A 21,742-nucleotide genomic window follows, 5' to 3' on the forward strand; every position below is an offset into this window, starting at 1 on the left:
GCAGCCAACAAAAGTAAAGCAGACCGTCAGTTGATTTCAGACAAAGCCATGCTACATGTTAAAGAGTTCCGGGGCTCACACACCAGCGTTGCTTAAATAAATGCTACACACAGCCCTATGTTTACTGAAGATTACTGTATTATACTGGAGCCTTTAAGGCTGTTCGAGAAGACTATGCGTCAATGGTTCCATGGCCATGTGTAGCCTTTGTGCATTGATGGTCTGTGTAATAAAAATTTGGTTCAATGGCATTTAATAAGTACTCTGTTTTGGGAAGTAGCTACAGGTATACTTGTACTTGCCCTTCTAGTTGCAGAATCCAATACACTACAGTCTAAATGTGATACAGTAAATTGCATTATTCATGATTTATTGGCTGTTTCTTACACTATTTATGTGTACATTGAATTTAATCAACTATAATGTCAGTTTCTGACTGTTTTTTTTTTATATTTTCAAATTGAAAGCATCAATCATGTCCACTGAGAGATAGTCACACTCTTCCTTTTAGGAATTGTAACCAAACGTGTGTCGCATCTTCATAATATTCAAGTTAAGCACAGCTGAGCATATGCATGTTCACCGCCAGTCGTTAACTTACTATTACTAGTTTGAAGAGGGTGTCAAGAAACAGTTAGATGAGAATTCCAAAGAAAAAAAAACAATAAAATGTACAGCCTGTACTGGCAGTCTCCAATGTGTTCACTGTGAGCAACTTCATTTGTATTTCAGGTGGCTAATGCCTCTTTCCTCTTAGTGAGAGTGTGACAGACAGTCACGTGGAAGAAGTGGAGTTGTGACGGCGTTAAATGTATAATGGAAGTTGGAGGCAGTTGAGTGGTGCAAGTCTGTTGGCTAATTTGCTTTCTGAGGTTCACTGTGCTCTCACCTCCTCCTGCTTGCTGGCACTCATCTCATTCCTTTTCTTTCTTTCCATTTTTCTAACTACAAGATCCACCTCTCTCCTTTTATTACTCCTTCCTTTCATTCCTGCCATCTCTGCCCCATCCTCCTGATACATTCTCCCCAAGTGCCAATTCGTTTCATCTGGAATAATAATAGTTTCTTACCGACGACTCGCCAAGTGTGTGTTCTCTCTTCTTATCTTCAGTTGAAAGGTCATACAACAACTTGTTTGAATTTGGTGGCAGTTCCTTAGTAAAGCTTTACTCTAATACATGTTCAAAGCCAGCACTTGTGTGGTCTTCAGTCATTTTTAATACATTTATAAACATGGGTTTAATACCAAAATAAAAAAAATTATGAATTCAGTACAATGAAACACTTGTAAATATAGATAAATGTTACTTTATCTACAGTATTATTTCCTTTTCCAAATACTGTAAAGCATCCTAAGTTTAGAGTAATATGTATTAGTATTATTAGTATTATACAGACATATAAAAAAGCAGTCACCAGCTTAAAAGAAAAAAAATAAGTTTTTTTTTTTGTTGGTCAAACAACAAATATTTTAACTACGTTGTAGTGTTTTTGTTTTTTTTTAAAGTGCCGGAGTTTTCTTTGTGAGACAGTCAGGTTGACGAATGACTCTGCAAAAATAAATTCCCTCATCAGTGGCATTTTCTTGACAACTTTTCAGTGTCTATGCCTTTAGAGACCAATTAAGAGCAAAAGTCGTAAACTTTCCGTGAAGTGCAAAAGTTTGTGAATAAAAAAAAAAATCTTTCCACGATGTCGCATCAGTGTGCACACAAACACACTTGTGGTTGGGATTACACAGATAATGACATGTTCCCATTTATGTGACGACTTGGCTGGATGTTGGAGGAAGCATATGTGCTGCTGTAACTAGAGAACTACCAGCCATTTTCGAGGCGGTTCGATAGCTGCCACAAGGTGACACTTCTGTCATATTACCCAAGCCTTGAAACAGTATTTATCACGGCTGATTGACACCTGTGAGGACACCGGTAATCACCCGGGAGACGGACACACGCACTCGGCTGTTAGACTTTCTAGCCAATCACTTACATATAGCGCAAGATTTATGTGAAGTGTTCTGACTCTGAGAGACTTAAACATCCACTTTATCATGTCATTGAGGTTCCATACCAACTTCATTGCTCAAAGATGTTTTATCCCTAATTAACATTTCGCGTTTCCATCCGATCAATTTATCTTCAGTAACAGGCTACTTACCCCAGGCTTTTAGCGTTTCTGTAATTAAACCTCTCACTTAAATGTCTACATCAAGTCTATGTGTTGTCGTTGGCTATAAAACTCCATCAAACCTCCTTTAATGTTAAAATTGATTATTTTTTTGCATTGCAATTATGTAGCTGTTTATAGAGAAGTAGTTTGAGTGATTGCCAGTGAGGATTTTGTTTTAGAGCAACACTGGCGCATGTCAATGTAGTTGGTCTATATAAGGTGCAAACATAATGTGCACTGACTTCATCACACTATAGAAAACTGGATTGAACCACTGAGAACAATCAAAAATGGCAATATTGAAGTTAGGCCTCATAAAATAAAATAAAAAATAAAAAAACAGACTTATCTATGTGTCATGTATGATATATATAAATTACACTGCTGTCTACTGGATGTAATGTCTAACAACCAGGCCAATGAAAGGGATGCATGGAAGTATGAAGGCTGTGATGCTTGGCAGTGATCAAAACACATCTACATGCTATTTGTTAGAATCAGCATATTTGGATCTGAAGAGGATATCTAACTTAATACTTGTCAATTCAAACAAATGGCAGCTCTGTCTAACCGAGTTCCTCTGATTGGCATTGCCTCGACCTTCAGTGCCACTGCAAGTGACTGTTGCATTTTATTTTGACTAAATGATGTCCTTTTTTTCACACATGAAGCAAAGAGCCTGACCTCCTTTCTTTGAAGTGCAGCTGTGAGCATTCTGCCTCGGGGTGATGCTGAAAAATCTGCCCATCCATTTGTTACTTCAAGGCTATAGTATTGTGTTTCATTATTATCAGGGTGTCCCTGTAATTCTACCAACAAGCCTCTGGTTCATTCAAAATGTTGCGACAGTACGGAGGAAGACTTTATACTTCTCCAATATTGCCTTTATTTCATTGACTTTCTACAAAGTTTATGAAAACCAAGTTGCATCAAATGTTAAAGATCATCCCACGAGGGCAGAGGTGGCTTATTAATTTTCAAATGGGAGAGGCACACCTAAAATTTTAACTGCTGTGGAGTACCGAGCCTTACATTTTTTACTAAATTTGGGGAAATGTGAATATAGAGAATCTCTTAATATGAAGTATTATGTTACATAGCTTTAATAAGCCATTGTCCCTGGTCTGCATTAGTCAAATTCTTGTATTTTGTTTGCCCATGTTTATTCCAAATTGTCATATTTAAACACACCAAAGAGCATGGAATTTGTGCACAATAAAAAATAAGGTTTCGACTTCACACTGATAACAGCATACCATATCAGGATCGATATGGCATGAAGTACTGGTAAAAGGTGCCTGATACCACCCGGAGAGTATTACGTGACGTCATCCATTAGCAACGGGTAGAAGAGAGAGGGCGAGCGACGTCAGAGGTTTGGATACTCTTTAATATGAATGGGATTATTAATGACAGAAGTAAGTCAAACTGTAAATAAAATTCTGCCAAAATTTCAAGAGGAGATGAAAGCTGGTCCGTACAACACCAGCAACTTGACATTTGGACCAGAGGTCGCTCATTCTTTTGACTACTCAGTAGATCAGGGGTTTTTAAAGAACCGTGCTACGTGTGGAAGAGTTTTGGGGGTCACACACCAGCGAAGCTACTTGCTAAACTGATTGAAGTGTGACTGATGACAGTCAATAAAAGCAAGCTTAAGCTTGTGGTGGCTCACGGCTTCACTTCTCCTCTTGTCACCGAGCTTCTAGGTTTGGTTAACGAAGTAGACATCCTCTCGAGTTCTCCAATTACACTTCAATATTCCGTTTTAAAAAGATTCTGGGTAGGACCCTGTGTCAGCCCAGCTGTACCACACAGGGATCTCTGAATCCCTGAGCTCTTTACCTCACTGTACATCCATAATCCACTGTTTAATTCACTGGCTTTGTGTTTACTTTTCTCATTTTCCTTTCTTTCCTCTCCATCCCTGTACTTTTCGCTGGGTAAGCTTTAGGACTTGAGCCACAGGATTTGGCTGAACCAGCCTGGTATGTTTTTCACTTATCCCTTCCCTGCACTGCAATTGGTTGAAGTAAATCACCTCCCACCTCTGCCAATGTTTTTGTTACAGGATTGGGAATGTATTGGTTTGTTGTTAATATTTTATAACCTTGCAAAGTTATGGTTGGCAATATTTTTTTTTTTTTTTTTACAATCTGGCATGGTATCTTAAGTTGAAATTAGAAATCATCCCAAGTGATGAAAATTTAATAAGCTTTAATATATGAAAAGAAGAATAGTGGGATTGATTAAAAATCGAAAAATGTGAAGTCCAGGTTTATGAAAGGGAGGGTTTGAGTGGCAGGCTAAGAGATAATTTAAGTAAGATAAATAGTAATATGAAGCTGGCAGTCGATCTTTTGATCATGTTTGACTTACTAAAAAGTATTTCATTTCACATCATATGAAGGAAATTTAAGCATTTCAGAAGTGTTGAGTTAATCATCTGCTCTTTTTTTTTTTTTCTGACTTTTGCTCATTCTCTGGGCTGTTCCTGCTCACTTTATCACTGTTGGCGGAATTTGAGGTTTCACTTTGACAGAAATAAACAGTGAGAAATGCTCTGCGTGGCATCAACAGAAGGAACCAGGTTGAGGATTATTGTGTGTGTGATGCAGTGACTTGCGAATTTAGGCATTGATACTTGCTGCTGTTTAATTAGAGCAATCTGTCCACCTTTCAGAGTTGTCTGGACCTTTTGAAAAGGGTAGAGGATACACTCTGCCTAAGGATGTCTCGGTTCACATAGGAGTTGTTCTCCGGGCTTGTTTCCCAGCCAAAGTCGGAGAAGAAGCAATTTCATGTTAACATTGTCACATTTAGTGTGTTTGTGCAGTGACATAAACTCAGTTGCATGTCGGTCTTGTTCAACTTTTTTTTATGACAGTCACTTCTCAACTCAAGTTTCTAAATTAAAGTAATTACTGCAAATTGATTTCCAGCAAATTAATGTGGAGCCCCATTCTGTTTCTGTTTTCTGTGATTCTCCCCGCTCCCAGCTAAAGATGCAGCTGACTGCTTTAGTCGGCACCACACTCTGCGTTATAGTATTTTGTAGACCGTCAGCGAGCAGATGGACTGCTGCAGGGAGTGTAGATTTGATATGGAGCCATCCATCTATGCTGCATGAGCTCAGTGAGCCGAGCGTGTACTCGCAGAACTCCACTGAGAAGAAGTCGTGCTCACGCGGCTGGTTAAGTGAGGATTGAAAGAGTTTCACATGTACATCCAGACCAAAAGTAAAAGTACAGGACCCTGCCAGGCTTACTATGCATTATGAACCGACAAAATTAATGTATCCATCTTAACTTTTGTATGTTGCAGATCTGCGAAAGCAGATAGAAAGCTCGGAGCTCAGGAACCAGAGGCTGAAGGAGGTGTTTCAGAAGAAGATCCAGGAGTTCCGGACCGTCTGCTACGTCCTCACAGGCTACCAGATTGATATAACCACTGAGAACCAATACCGACTCACCTCAGTCTATGCCGAGCACATGGATGACTCCTTGCTCTTCAAAAAGGTAAACGCTCCTCACATTCAAACCCAACAGCACACGACAATGGGTATTTCTGGGAAACTGCTTCAGAAAGTGTTATCCTTTGGGCACCCGTGATGTCATTTCATGAAGAGACGCGGGTCCCAAGGACCCCCGCAACTATCAGCTTTGATTTGTAGTCTCCCCCTCCAGGCAGCCAGGGGGCATACTGCTGCAAAACAAAGCCTTTTTACTTCTACCACAGTCACTTATATGTTCAACAGAATCAATGGTGTCGTCAAGCAGAGGGTGGTCTGGACAAATATATTTTTATATTTAACAGAGCTGGACACAGCTGAGAGAGAGAGAGAGAGAAAGAAACTGAATAATTTCCCTGCATTGAATAATAATGTCCGTGGGTTTTAATAGATGCTACTGTTCCATTTGCTATTTTCTATGGATGAATGTTGTACTCATCACCTGAACAAAGGTCTGCTGGAGATCGAATGACAGACTCCAATGGAAATGAGTAACACTGACAGTTCTAAGAGGGCAGATGGTAAATGATAAATGGATTTCACTTATACCGAACACTTTTTTTTGTATCACTTCAGCAGTCTCGACGTGCTTTACGGGATCAGTCACATTCACACACACGCACACATCATTGGCGACTACAACCATGCGATATGCTCGCACACCATTGGGTGAATCTTGTGCTTAGTCTCCCGGATAAAGATAATTCAGCACAGAGACGAGAATAGATGGGTGGCATTAAAGTTGTGTAGCTCGACCCACGGAGCGATACAGGTCCTGTTCATCAGACATGTGAGTGAATGTGATTATTAATGTGCTGTTTTGGCCGGGGAAGCACTATAGGTTTGTGATTGAGTGACTAGTTAAATTTGACACAAGTATGAATAAATAAGCCAATTGTGGTGTTGCATCTAATTTTTTTATGTCGAGTTGGTGGAGTTAGTTTTCATTGTTTGGTTTCAGATGTGTGACCACAAGGGTTTCTTGTGACAAGAAGGAAACACCCTTGGTCAAAATAAGATTCATTGAGTTCGTTCTCTATCCAGTAACTACAAACACTCCCCGCACTGTCCATTAAAAATAAATATTGAATTTTGCTGAGAGATGGTTGCAATCATCTCGCTGCTTCTGGCGGTGTGCATTTCTGTAATGGTATGCATGCCGATCATTAAACAGAGGTGTGAAACTGAAATTGGCTCACTGTCAACATCTTAAGTCCTGCGGGCTGTACCATCTGTGTGGACACTGATATTTCAGTGCGCTCTTACACTAATGCTTCCCGATGCGCAAATTTAACCTTGCAAGGTGTGTTTTTTTTTTTTTTTCTGTATCATTCACATCCAAGTTTATGCATCATTACACGATGTAACAGATTTGTACTTGACTGAGCTGTAGACGAAGGCAAATCCGCTCTCCTTCGCTGTATGTTTTGAATCTGTGTGAGTGGAGTAATATTAATCTTGATGTGTGTGAAGAGTGATGACTGGGCAATGTCACCGGACCGGGCTGCATTAATCGAATCGATCACCACTCCCCATACGCTCATTGAGTGGGCTAAATAAAAACTCTATGTGTGACTGTCCCTCAGCTGTTGAGCAAATGCTTTTCTTAAGTAGCTCCTCAGGAATAACATCCCGTTGTGCTCCCCTCACACTTCTTCTCTGTGTCTCCCCCTCCTCTCATCCCTCCATTCTGTCCTGCTTCACTTTTCCCCTTTTTATCTCCCTGCTCTTGTTTATCTCTCCTCGGTCTGTGTTACTCTGATGTGAGTGTGTTGCAGCAGCTAATCGCTGTGTTCTGTTATGATAGGGCGGCCTCCAGCTAGTACAGAAACTGTGGAGAATCCATATCAGCGAGGCAGCTGTATCGTCTCAGGCAGGTATCGATTGTGGTCAAGGGCTTACATGGTCACAACTGGTCATTAGTGCCTTGCTCAAAAACTCACTTAAATACTGCCGGAATAGAGACGTCCAAAAAAAAAAAAAAAGAACCCAAGGATTAGACCGTGTGTATTTTTCTTTCTCACGAGGGTGTCCAATCTGCTCCGTCGAATCCACCTGCGACCCTGCCAGAAGAGATAATTCACTGTCAATATTTATTAACCTCAGACTGTGTCCATAAAACACACACACACACACACACACACACACACACACACACACACACACACACACACACACACACACACACACACACACACACACACACACACACACACACACACACACACACACACACACACACACACACACACACACACACACACACACACACACAGCCGTAATGCCCTCATGGCAGGCACTGTCACACTCAGATGCACACATACTCACTCCAATCTCAACTCTCTGTCACACTGCGCAGCTCCACCCAGCAACCCCCACCGCCCCTCTATTGGATGCACATGCATACAGATGTACAAAGACACACGTACACACTCAAAAGCAAATGCGAACACCTTCTGGATTAGTATTCAGGGCGCCTGCCGGTGTGTGAGGCGCACTGATCCAAAGGCCTATGCGAGTCGAGAGGCCTGCACAACTAATGGAGTACAACTCTCACACCTTGCACATTAAAAACACCTCAGACTTTAAGGAACACACACAATCATATGGACACAACGCACACTTTTCGCCATTTTAATGACCGTTCGTTTGGCCGTCCCAAAGAAACGATAACAATCGTGAAAGAATCTTGTCAATATCTTTGTTCTTGGCTCTAAATTGGTGGTCCAGCGTCACACTGTAAGACAAGTTCAACTATCACTCCACTGGGAGCAATTTGGGGTATCAGTGTCCTGCTCAAGGACACTTTGGCATGTGGACAAACAGTGATAGGAATCTATTGGATTCATGCCGTTCAGTGTGGCGAGCTGGGAACTGATAAGATTGTTAAAATCGTAGTTTGTAGCGGGCATAACAGGAGTTTGATCTGAGAGAATACGAAGCAGACTAATTGTTGGATGAGCTGAGGAGTAGGGCGAATACAAAATTGGGGATTTTGGTCATCTTTACAAATGGGATTTTAATATCATTCACCTTAGCAACAGGGCTTCCAGATAATCCTGCTAATATTTGGGCCTCTATTATAGGTGCCCAAATCCCCCCACCTATAGTGTAAACTGTTTAACCTGCATCAGCCGTGTCTCTTTCCTCCTCTATTCATCACTCTGCATGGCTTCCTTAGTCAGATGTTTTCTTTAACGTTCACTAGTGTTTTAACATGAATGTATCTTGGTAATTGAAATGGTTTCAAGTGAGATTTCCAGATGTCTCACATATTTACTAGTGTCTGAATCTCAGCAGAGATGTACAGACTGAAGATGACAAGTGTGGGGAAGATGTTGTCACTCGGTTGTCACAAGTCAAACAGCTTTTTCTTTCTTCATCCACAGAAAGTATCAGCACCATGTAATCTTGTCTGAGTATTTTGGACGGCCAAGAAAGGATTTCATTTTTGTAAAAGGATTCAGAATTTTAAAGGAAATGAAGGAAGAATTTGCCTCTTCATATGTTCCCCAAAGTACACAAGTCCATTTCTTTGTCGTTGAATTACAAAAACACTGAGTTTATACACCGTCCTGGCATGGTTTGTAGTTTTGTGGACATCACATTATCGTGCACTTTTATTTTCAATCAAAAGTTGAATAAAAAAATCACCAATTTCCTAAAATGTTCTGGAGCCCATTCAACATGAGTCAGAAGACAATATCTACATATTTCCTTTTTCATTAATGCTGTATGTTAAAAAGATATGTACATACAGATGTGCATAGTGCCATCCATCCATGCTGTTTTTTCATTTCATGTGCATTTATGTCTGCCTCCTGGAATCTCGCAGGTACTTACAAAACATGATATTACCACCGTTCACTTCACAGACCAGACCACTGCCTCCAATTTGTCCTCTTTTTTTCAATATCAACATTTTTGCTACCTTCCGTCATTGCAGTCGTCATTGACTTCTTTCTTTTTGGTGTCTCGTGGTGTGACGATTTCGAGTGATTTCCCGCTGATATGATCGTATGGAAAAAGTACAGGATTTGTATGTAGTCTCACAAGTTTGCATCAGGATTATTAATGCTCTTATCATAAACAAATCATAAACTGCAAATAAAAACTGCATGATTAGGAATTAAAAGAAAAACAAGGACTGAATATTTTTTTTGTGAAACAGTCATTCTGTTATGAACGTTGATCAAACGTTCGTTCCTGGCTGAAAGTCTGTGGTAGTATATTTGACAGTGAGACTGGTTTGCAGATGCGCATTGATCACAGGCAGCCTCATGATCTGATAGTGATTACTGCTATGAGCTACTGTTCCTCACAATCAATAGAATTGCAGCATAAAATCATGTGTCGATCAAAGCTGCACCTGCTCTGCAGCAAACTCATGGCATGATGCAATTTCACTGGTTGGTCAAGAACTTCCATACCAAACTTGTTTCTGTTCATGAATGATACTTTAACAAACACTGTTATTCTTGCATAATGAAATGCTTCAGTGCAGTTGCCACGTTTGATTCAATGGAGGGCAACTTTGTGCAAATTTACTATAGTAGTAGATAAAAGTATAATTCTGCTAATTCAATTTCTGGGACTGTTTAAACTTGACTCCTCACGGAGAAATTCCATGTGGTTTTCATGAGAAATGGCATTTAAAATAAAACTAATCCCCCAAACATTAAGGACAGTTTACAATTCATCAATTTGTCTTCTTTAATTTATTGCCGATACAATTTCTCTCATATCAACCTCATTCCTCACGTACATTTCTAAACCTAATTGATTAAAGTAAACTAATGTAAGTGCCAAGGACTCTAACTAAACTCCAATGATGGGAGTAACAGAATAATATAAGCACAACATTTTCAATCATGTAAAGCACGGGTATATATGGTGTAATGTGAGTTTGGGTTCAGCTTCTTTGTAATTTATTAAAAATCTCAAATATGGCATTCAAGCTCCTTTTTGCCATGATTGTAAATTTGATGCATTTTGTTAATTATAGCCTCTGGACTATTTACGTAATGCAGGATATGTGAAAATCAGTATAAAATAGAGAGAAAATGGTTTACATCACTTCCTCTGCACCTTTGCCCAGTCACACTATAGTTATTATATTATTATAATATAGATAATATCAGCTTCTCAGTACCGAAGGCCTTGTTTACTCACCAGCATTTTCAATTGAAAACAAACATTTTCTTGCATTGTGGAGGCAACTTTTTGAAAACACTCACTCAAACTTTTCTGAAACGCTGTTGACTACGCATGCACACCACGACTGCAGTCACTACTTCTTCTGCACATGCCTCCACTCCAGTGTCACGGCTCCAGTTCATCTTCTTCTGGGACTTGGTAGTTTGATAGTTGAGTGACTCGTAATCGGAATCCAACTTCGTCCTCTCTCCATACGAATGTCTGTGTACTTGCCATTGTTCATGTTTTTAGCGTGTTGCTCTCGTCACACGTGTGTGTATGGTTTCATTACAAAGGCAGAGTTTTCAATGTTCCTGCTGTTTCTGTGTAAACGGGCATCATTTGATAATTTAAACATAAAAAAGGCACAGTAATACTGAATAACGTTCAAGATGTCGAAAGTTTAATTCATCTTTGAGATAAAGACGAGGATGCTTACTTATTGCAGTTTTTGTCAGTACTGTAGTTAAATACAATACAGATTCGCAATTTTTTTCTTATTTAATTATTTAATGTTTATTGTTGTAGATACTTGATATTCCAGTTTCAACTAGTTTTGTAGGTCCTACCTTGTTTTTTCCTCAGGATCCTATTTTAAGAAGCGCATCCAATTGTATTACACAGCATGAAATATTCTCTATAAGCAGAGTTTATTGATTTAATTATCTGTCATTTTAGCAATTTAACACACAAATGAACTGAAACCGGAACGAATCAAGTCAAAGAGTCGATAAAACAATGGAAGAAAACCTCTTATGTATATTTTGCTTCAATATTAAAGCTTAAATATGTGCAGTTACCAGCCTGCATACTAACCTGGGCTATGTTAAATTTCTAGTCTGTTGAAATTTGTTTAATTGCTGAAATGCCTTTTATCTTTTGCTTGGTTGAGATGCACACCTCCACATCATTTCCCATCAAAATATTTATAATTATAAATGTATTTCTATACTTCAAAGTCAAAAAGAATCTAATTATGCAGGTGCCTCGGTGCTGCAGTTTTTTGTTTTGTTTTTTAGATCAAATTTGGAGAATGAAAGTGGCAGCCCGATCCTTTTAACTGGTGGCCTTTAAGAGTGGTGGGAGATCAAAAGTCACGAGTGTCAAAATCGAGTGTAACTGCAGCTCTCTGAGAGTGTTGTAAACACAAACCAGTGCGATACAAGAGCTCCTCAGCCACACGTGGTGTGAGGAGGGACGCCGTTTGTTAATTATTAACGGATCCATGTTATGTTAAAGCGCTCGTTGTGGCAAAATTATTTGAATAGGGAAAGTGTTCAGAAACAGTTTCTCTGTATTTGCCTGAACTTGTGCGTGTATGCAATTGATATTTTTAGCTCACCCCTGGGTGAGAGGGCTGATTAGCATCAGTGATTAGGTATTTATGAGGCCCTGCTAATCAGCGAGATAAACACCTTGGCTCTGTGAGTGACTAAATTATGTGAACATTTTTCTTCCAGAAGTTTCAAGGAGAGAGGGAGAGAGCGAGCCACCTTTTGCAGGCGACATTAACAGGCTCGGAGGGGGGGGGGGGGGAGTCTCACTGATGTTACAGGACTGAGAGTTTACTGGCAGTGTTGGTTTATGCATAACAGCAATTAGTTTGCTGCAGACTGAGGAAATGAAATTTTTCTAAATTCTGTGCAATTAATATTCCTCTGAGGTGTGACCAAAACACTGTTTCCCTTTCTATGTGAAATTGTGCTTGATGGAGACGTGCAGTAACTCCTGTGGACCTGTTTATCTGCCACGTAAAGCCTTGACATTGACCTTGATCAAGGTTTGCATTCTTCCAATTTGTACCCAAGAAACTTGCGTCTGGCAACTCCAGTTAAATCAGAACTGCTTAAAAAACAAGAGGGGCACAATGGTAGACAAACAACTCTCGCAAGGTGTATGTCTCTTTAAGTAATCTCCCAAAGCAGACCCACTGCTGGGCATACACACCTCTGCTATTGATTAGCTCATTAACAAATAAACAAACATGCACAGAGCTGTGCTCTCCTCAACCGCCAATGGAAACTTGGATTTTTCTTTTCTCTTTCCACTGTCTGTCTGTTCTTTCTTTCTGTCAGTTTTTTTCTGTCAGTTCTTTCTGTCTTTCTGGTTTTCTGTCTGTCTTTCATTTCCTTCACTTGTTTGACACTCCCTCTTCCTGTTTTGCCTTCCTAATGAAAGGATGAGATAGAATCTCAGGGCCGGCTCATTAAAAAGTACTCCCAATTATCTGACAGTCCTCTTCCCCCCCGCCAGAAGAAAGATGGATAGTGGGGAGGAATGTGCAGAGTAACGACACGGGCAGGTGAAAGGTAGACGGAGCAGCAGCAATGAAAAAGCGAAATACTTTTTGTGTGCGAGTGAGAGTTAATAAAGCACGGTTTATGAATGCCGTCAAGTCTTAATGACCTATCTTTGTCTCGCGGCCACTTGGGTAATGATTAACACCACGCAAATCTGCGTTTGCTTTTGGGCGTGTGTGTGTGAGACAGATTGTAAGCCACGGCTGCTTGAATGGCCACGGTCATCTGTCAGTTATAGCTTCATTTTAAAATAACTGGAGTAGCCCAGCTTGACTGTCAGGGACACTGGGTGCGACAGAATTCAGGAGCTCTCCCAGCGGGACCCAACTGGGCCGGTGGCCAAAAAGGTTTGTAGCGTCGCTCTTTGTCACCCATCGAAGTGCCACCCCGTGGCGAAGCCTCCTATTTTCCCTCTCTCTTTTCTGACCAATCTAATGGCACAGTGATAAACGGTGTCTGAAGCAGACAGTGTGGAATCATCCCTATAATAAGGACCAATAAAGGTGTTGTATGCTTGTAAAAAAAAATGTATTGATTCGAGAATTAAGTAGGACGAGCTGGCTCATTTTTAAAAGGAAGGACCATTATAGCGCATTTGTTGCCTACAACCTCACTATCGACAGCACTGGGTAGAGTAGAACATATCAATTCAGCTCATTTAAAAAAAAAGTAAAACAGTCTTTATCCCCTTCAAATGAGGCTTGCATATCACCTGACTATCTCATGCTAGTAGTTACTTCTTGATTAAAAAATCAACTAAACTAATCTCCTAAAAAAAATCCAGCGACTTTAAGACCGCAGCTGCTGCACCTTGGCTGGTTGCAAGCCTTGAAACTGCTTTGCTTGTAGTACATCTCCCCTGCGGAGAGAAAATCTTCGTCAGCCAACTGCACGGTTAAGCTGATGAGACGTCAGGCCAGACACTGCTGGTCCAAATATCAGCGCTGAGGCTGAAGAGGGAAACTGCCAGCAACGGGCTGCAAATGTGCTTTAAAGAAGAGTGCCTCCGTGATGGCTGCTACCTCATATTCAGGCCCGAGCACACTGGGAAGTGGGCATTGTCTCGGATTATTGTCTATCAACGAACAACAAGACGAAAGCAGCACTTTTTCCACAACTGCTTTGATTTTTGGATGTTTTCTCTCATTGCTTTGACTGATTTACACATTTCTCTGTTGAGTTGTTTGGTCTAAGGCTGGATGTTGCTTTTTTGTTGTTGTTTAGTTTTTTTGTTTTTTGTTTTTTCATATTTCTTGTTAGATGTTCTTAACGGTTTTAGGCAGCCATCCAATGTGCAGCCATTTCTTCTCATCCACCCACCTGCACAGTTAGTTTGTATTTGAACACCAGGTAACCGTAACGTCAGCAGACATCCAGTTGCTTTTATCTGCAGAGACAGTGAATGCATTCAAGTTTTTGCAACAAACTCGTCAACACCAACCAAATGCAGCAACTGAAGATAAAGCCACGATGTAAGCACCCCATATTGGAACACCACCATGGTTCCAATTACTTTAAAGGTGTCTGATTCTGAGTCTTATTCAAACAGGGGCTTAAAACTGATCATCCCTGTATCCTCAAAGTTGATGTGTTGGTAGCATAACCATAAACATACAAGTATGAAGATTCCTCTGTAGTCTTATTTGAATTTCATTCCTCATCATCTTTAATTTTAAAAATATGTTCACATTTTTTTATCAAAATATTAACAATTATCTGATTGATGATGGTCATTATTGTTTTACACTTTTATGCAGAACACTTTTCGGGGGTGGGGAGGTGGGGGTTGAGTTGGACCCTTGAAATATGTTTAAACATCCCTAGATTTGAGTTTAACCAAATGTTAAGGACCAGACAGGTGAGTTGGTTTATTTTCAAAACTGCAGCAACGGTGGGGTGCTCCCAGTCTGCAGTTGTTAAAGGAAGGGAAGGTCAATGAACTGATGATTGTGCCATGATTGGCCCATCGATGCACTTGCATCAATGACAATACATTTTCTTTATGGGTTTTGTCTTGTTGAAACTACATTGTTTGAATCTCTTTGCGTGTCATTATTTTGATATATAAGTACATATTAAATCTCTATAGGAGGTTTGCTGGTGGTAGTTATTGTTTTGATTGACAGGTGTGACTGGTTTTGACAGGCGAGCGGTTTGGTCCGACTCAGCCAGCGGGGTCCTTCACTGGTGAACTCGGGTCACACGGTCATTGTTTTGATTCAGCAGTGTTGTGATTACTGTTATTTTGTCATCATTTGTCAGTGGACTTGGCAGGAGATTTCTCACAGTTCAATAGCTTGTGTTACTCCGTTTTCCCATCGCCCTCATTAGTGAAAAGACACTGTAAAGAATGCCATTTAAAGGCTTTAAAAAGAAAGTAAGCGATGCATTCCTACAATTAGCTTACATACTGATGCTACCCAAGTTTTAAATTTAAATATTTGTGATCCAGCCCTTTTATATCCTTTTATCCAGCACCACTTCAATAAATGATTCCCAATCTTAATGTTTTCCTTGCTGATGACACGTCATATTCAGAGCATCAGACATCTTTTACAAGTACTCTACCTGTATCTGTACTCTTTCTACTGTAGCTGCTTTAGCACTGAAGTGCACCTATTTTTATCTCAATCTGATCAGACAAGTATGTGATGCAGACTGAAGACCAGTGGAGGGACAAAAAAATAAATAAATCTAAAGATTCTGCTGAGCCACTTTGTGTATTGATGAATTGCACTGTACACGAGAAAACCGAATGACGTATTGTTCATGTTCTTCTTGCTACATGTGTACATGCATGGAATTGAAATGTGTGTTGAAAAGAAAAGGAAAAAGAAAAAAAAAAAAAAAGGAATGGATGAGTGGGTGTCAGAAATACTTTGGGGAAAAAGCAGGAAGGCTTGCTGGGAGTAAATTTCACCGAGCTCACTGACTGAAAGAAGATCGTCACTGATAGCTATGGCGATAAACACAAGCAAAACATTAATAAACAGTAAACACACAGACTGATGGGAATACCAGAGTGCATAAATTACCCACTCGAGATGACTTCCTGTGCTTAAACCTTCAGAGAAAAGTCTCGGGAGTTAAAATCCCAGAGATTGGGGAGAATGTTGACGCTGATTTCCTCTGACAGTTTCCTGTCCTGCCTGCCCCCGGGCTGTGTGTGTGTGTATTAGTGTGCGAGTGTGTGTCCGCACATGGACGTTTGCGTGCCTGATCTTGTCGGCATCACATGCTCTTCTGGTCGATGTTGGGAACATATGTCTCCTGTCTCCATGGTAACATGATACATCGCAGCCACATACACACACACACACAGTCCACCTTAGGTCATGGAGTCAGGTGATCTGTCATGATCTCACCGAGGTCCACACATCTATTCAGATATCACCAAAACCAGCCACTCGCATCGCTTTCCAAGCGACTATGCTCGGGCCACATACTGGCGTCAGTAGTAAGGACTGTCGCCTCACTGTGGCAATATCACCGGATGTAAATTTCCGCATAGTGTTTTGTTTTTTCTTTTATACTGTGAGTCACCGAGGTTGAGGTTACTTTCATTTACAGAACGTTTGAAAACACATTGTTTTCATGTTTTTGTCACACAAAGGTTTTGCATTAACATGGTAACAGAAGAACCATTTGCTATGGCCGTGGTAGCAGCATTTCAGAAAAGTTGCTTTTTACCATGTTTTCACAGAGACAGAGCGAGAGTGTGTTCGAAAGGTTTCACCCTGGAAGCCGTTTTCAAAACGTTTTCAGTGGCTCCAGCTCCATTAGATCGATGGATCGATGAAAGGCAGGAAGGTGATGATAAAGATGATAAATGTGACATGTGTTTGGATGTTCAGTTTTTTTTCTTGTAGTTATTGTTACTATCATACTTGTTAGTAGTCGCCCACTTAAGAAAACATGTTGACTGAAATGATTTACAGAAGTCTTGTTTAAGCAATTGAATTAGAAGAGTTTTTTCTAATCTTCCTGAGCCTATTCGTCACTGCATACACTGATTGGAATTATGTTATTTTACAAAAGTCCAAACATCTAGAGAATTGTGCAAACAACGCAAGACTCTGGATAACAAAACGTCCTCCAAGCTGAAGGTTATTATGATACTCTTCTTCCTAAAAAAAAAGACTTCTAAGAGCTTGTTACATTGTAAAGGTCCACAGGAGAAAGTCAATCTAGTTTACAAGCTATAAGAAACACTTAAGTTCATAATTTTGATTTTCTGGGTTGCTATAATTGCTCACCAATTCTCGATAATCACCAAAAAAGGTTGCATACAATTTTTTCCCTAAAAATGATCTTGACTGTTGAGCGTAACCCTGCTAATTATCTCAACATATGACGTTTTAGCTATGTTGTGGCTTAGGCAATGTGCAAATTGCACCCTTCACATTAAGAGTAAGCGGTGGTAGTTTAGTCTTAACTGTTCCCACTATAATCTGAAGCACCGCAATATCTTCACCACTTTAAGCTCTAAAGCGCTGATTTATCAGAGTCGTTGGCCATTTTATGTGTATGCTTATACATGACAATTACTTCAACAATTCCAACCGGCTGCATTTCATGTCTCACCAGACCTCTAACGTTACGATTGGAAAAATTCACCTGCTGGTGAACTATTAAATGTTCAAACAATAAAATCCTGTTTACCGGCCCAGTTTCAAATCCAAACTGAATTGCATGCAGCACATAATTTCTCTGGCATTAACTTATAGCTCAGTGGCATGTAAATACCCCTTTTCTTCCTCACTTGAAATTCACAGCCTGGGAGTTCAATGAATGAGTCTCTGTAGGAGGTGAAATGCTGTTTAGCTCTGCACAGAGTCATGAGTCATTCTCTCGGCTCCATCTTGCTAATGAATGACCTGCTAATCACAAAATAAAGATGACCAATTACGCACATTTTCTGAGATGTTTTGTTTTTTTCAACTTGTAATTATTCTTATAATATAATTCTTATAATTATTAAATTAAATTCTTAACCATGAATTTTAACAATTTACTAAAGAGGAGCTCCACTCTTCTTTTGTAAATTGTTAAAATTCATGGTTCCAAAAGGTCCTCAACTATCAGATGCCCTGATACAATCTCTCAGTTTAAACTTTGACCTGTTTTGTTTTCTATCTGCGTCTCGCGTCCCTTCACCAAAATCCAATTTAGTCAGATTTCTGTCAACCTAACGGCCTTGGTATACTACTGGGGGTGGGGTGGGAGGTCATTGGTAGTGTTTATTTTTCAGGTCATCATGAGCAAATCAGTGAAACTGCCAATTTTAGCTTACGGTGTAAGCCAGCAAGCTGTAGCGACGAGCAACAAGCTAGCATCCTACAACATCAAGGTTATCCATATTCATCCATATCTGAGGTTTGCGAAGTGTTGTGGACCGCGCTGCAAATAGAAAGTGTATGCCGTTTGCCCCTTGTCCCATGACGTAGTGGATTGGACTAATCACCACCTTTGTGGTCTGCATACTCATGTTCTGTGCCGCCCCAATTGCTCCCTTCTCCGCTATCAGCCAATCACATTCCAACTCAAAAGAACACAGAAGAATGGGGCCCAACAGAGCAACATCCTCATTCAAGCTAGCTTGCAAATTTGTAGCAGAGCAATATCACTGAAGATCTGCAGGGGGAAGTGTTGTACATGACAGCTCATGTGCGACCATCGAAGGAAACAAAGAAGACAACAAAATGAAAGAAAAAAAATAATAAATTTCTTGGCATCCATTTTGAAACAGGACTTTAGTGGCCCCAAGCACCATTGACATCCAAAACTATGAAAGTTTACCATTTTCAATTGAAAATGTTACTTCAGGGCTTCAGATGACGTGTTTTGAGTTTATAAACATCTTCTCCAGCAAAGATGAAAACATAAGGTAGCAAATTATTCCCTCAGACCAAATAAAAAAAAGATATTTTAATAGTTTTTCACCCTTTTTTTAAAAGGGTGCCTTAGAAACTTCCCACTGGAAACCAACAACATGCACTGCACTGGTGTTTTTTTTTCTTATTTTTACAACCTTCTTTTTAATGTGACACAAGGCTATGAATGTGCTTTGATTTATGATTTTTTATGTGGTCTGAGTCTCTTTTGGGTTCATAGAAATGATCTGACAAACAAGCAAACAGAACAAGAGTTGTGATGTCTATAATTTATTTATGCGTATTTAAAGTTTTAAAGCTTCTTATATTAGCAGCTGTAACTAATGCCATATATTATGTATTTATTCTGCTTTGAATCAGGTTAATCACAGTTGGTTAGTTATGATGTTTGTCGTGCCACTCGCATAACAACCTTTTTTTGTTACAAGATCTATGTAGTCATTAGCTTTTTATTGCTCCGAACCGTAAGCGTTGCTCTGAAATCAGTAAACAAAAAGCTGATTAGAATGTAAATATGGATAAATTTGTTCCTGATTTAATTATTTTTGGTCAGGGCTCTATGCCACCTTTCTCTCCCTTTCTTTTTCTCCCGACATCCTCCTCCCGACTGCAGAAAAATGCCAAAATCTCCATATAAATTGAATGCTGTTCATCTGCATATTCCTGATTATTCAATTAATTTGCCGTCTGTTTTTCACCCCCACCAATCAGTAGCTGTACCATCCAGTTGAATTGTTTATTGTTGATGAGGATGCAGTCACAAGGACAGTCATGTGTGTCTGCGTGCATGTGTGTGTATATCTGTGTGTGTGTGTAAGCAGAGGTGGCTGACAGAAAAATTTGACAAGAGGCGGAAGTGAAACCATGAAGTAAATATTTAGTATTTACAGCAGGGAGTTGAACTGGATAAGAACAGAGGCAGGGACGGACAAGACAGAGAGCGACTGAGAAGAAAACCCTCCTCATTACCACTGGAGAGCAAAGACAGAGGTCAACCGATCTGTGAACCGCATGTCAGCACCTCGATATAGAGCCATCTGTCACAGCCACACACACAGACCACGGCATGGAAATTCACTGTCGAGTAAAAGCGCAAGTAAATGCAAACATGCTTTTACCTTAAGGACAATGAAAATGTTTTCAGGCATTTTAAGCAAAAGGGACTTTGGGGAAGTGGAAAAATAAATTGCAGCGGAGGAGTGATTAATCATTATCTTCCCACCACAATACTTGTCTCTAAACTTTCATACAGCTGTGCCACAGTCATACATAATAGAGAAAAGTCTCATCAAATGGAAATGAGAGTGCAAAGAGCTTTGCAAAGTGGGGGGGGGGGAAACAACTGTCGTCTTGCGGACTGGCAAGAATGTGACAAAAGCAGAAAATAGTTTGGTGTTTTAAAGTTGAATGTAGTGCTGTGGAGGCGTCATCTTTGCCTTTTTTGTGGAAGGATTTTAAATCGCAACACAATAATCCACTAAACTGCTTCGACATTTTAATGTAACCTGCAATAAATTTGCAAAATTGAAGGTGTAAAATTAAAGCGATTCAAATTAGAATTGCTTGCAATTACATGCAACATTGATGTTATTGCAGGCAAAACTGTCAGTGAGTAAAAATTTGATGCCATTTGATGACATCAAACCTGTCAGCAGTGACGAGCTCCTTTCCCCCCCTAAAAAGATATTACATTAGTTGAATAGCTGCAATTAAATTTAATTAAAATGTCCACAATCCACCTGCATCACATGGAATAACAATTAAAAATTAAACAGCACTCAGGAGGAAGTGTCGTGGCACATATGGCTGCTGCCCCTGGTAGCCTGAGGTTTGTGGTGAGCAGAGCGCCGCACACCGAGGCAGAGACGTGCAGAGAGAAGCTTTCAGGCTTTGGCCACACACATTGTGCTGGCTGATATCACTCATCTTATTCCCAGATTTGTAATCGTAGCTTTCTTCTTGTTTAGAAAGTTGTGCACAGTTTTACCAAATTGTTGCCTCGTCAGCTAAGTTCGTGCCTCACATCTTCCAATGTCTGTAAATCACACTAAACACAGAGACTACGTTTGTTTGAAGGTCTTTAAAGTGTGTCCGTATTTAGGTTTTTGCTGTTCTGTCTCCCGTACGATTGTGTCAATTTGCCAAATGCCGTGTGGTCGTTCACCTTTTACTCTGACACCGTGCGCACCAAGAGGGAAGAGTGATTGTCATTCAGGGAGTATTTGGCGCTCGGGTTGGATGAGGTCAGTATAAAGCCCCGCCCAGCATCCCAAGCCGGGGGATATCGATTTCCTTTAATTGGGTGGAGGAATGAAAAGATGAATGGGATAGCACCTCTCCTCTCAATTTGCGGAGGTCTGTCCTCCTTAGATTTTGTGCACAAGTCTTTGTCTTGTTAGATTTCTACATCTGATATGGAGGAAACAAATGGAAATTTCCCTTCACCTCTCTGTTTTGTTGCTGGACGAGGTTGGCGTCACCTTGCAGGAGGCCCTTGTGGTGTTGGTGTTTACATCAACACCCCCCCCCCCCCAATCGCGGGATACCTCACTCCCACTCAAATGTGGGGAATCCAGTTGTTTTCCAATATAAACAGCACCTTGTTGTTTTTCATAAAGGTCAGATATTGTTTAAAACACTTTTTAGAGAAGCGTGAATATGCAAATCAG

At 40.2% G+C, this 21,742-nt stretch overlaps 1 protein-coding gene across 1 annotated transcript in view; it reads left to right on the top strand.

Annotated features, from left to right (window-relative positions):
- The window catches only part of mad1l1 (mitotic arrest deficient 1 like 1), a gene marked incomplete at its 5' end in the record, with an annotated part of 74,099 nt that overhangs the window by 43,982 nt on the left and 8,375 nt on the right, over positions 1-21,742 (top strand). The window contains one exon of the mRNA XM_080520691.1: positions 5,497-5,690. Within this exon, the coding sequence (XP_080376817.1) occupies positions 5,497-5,690 (194 nt within the window). The remainder of the gene's footprint in view (positions 1-5,496; positions 5,691-21,742) is intronic.

The sequence above is a fragment of the Blennius ocellaris genome (assembly GCF_963422515.1).
Source record: "Blennius ocellaris genome assembly, chromosome: 3".
Classification (NCBI taxonomy): domain Eukaryota; kingdom Metazoa; phylum Chordata; class Actinopteri; order Blenniiformes; family Blenniidae; genus Blennius; species Blennius ocellaris.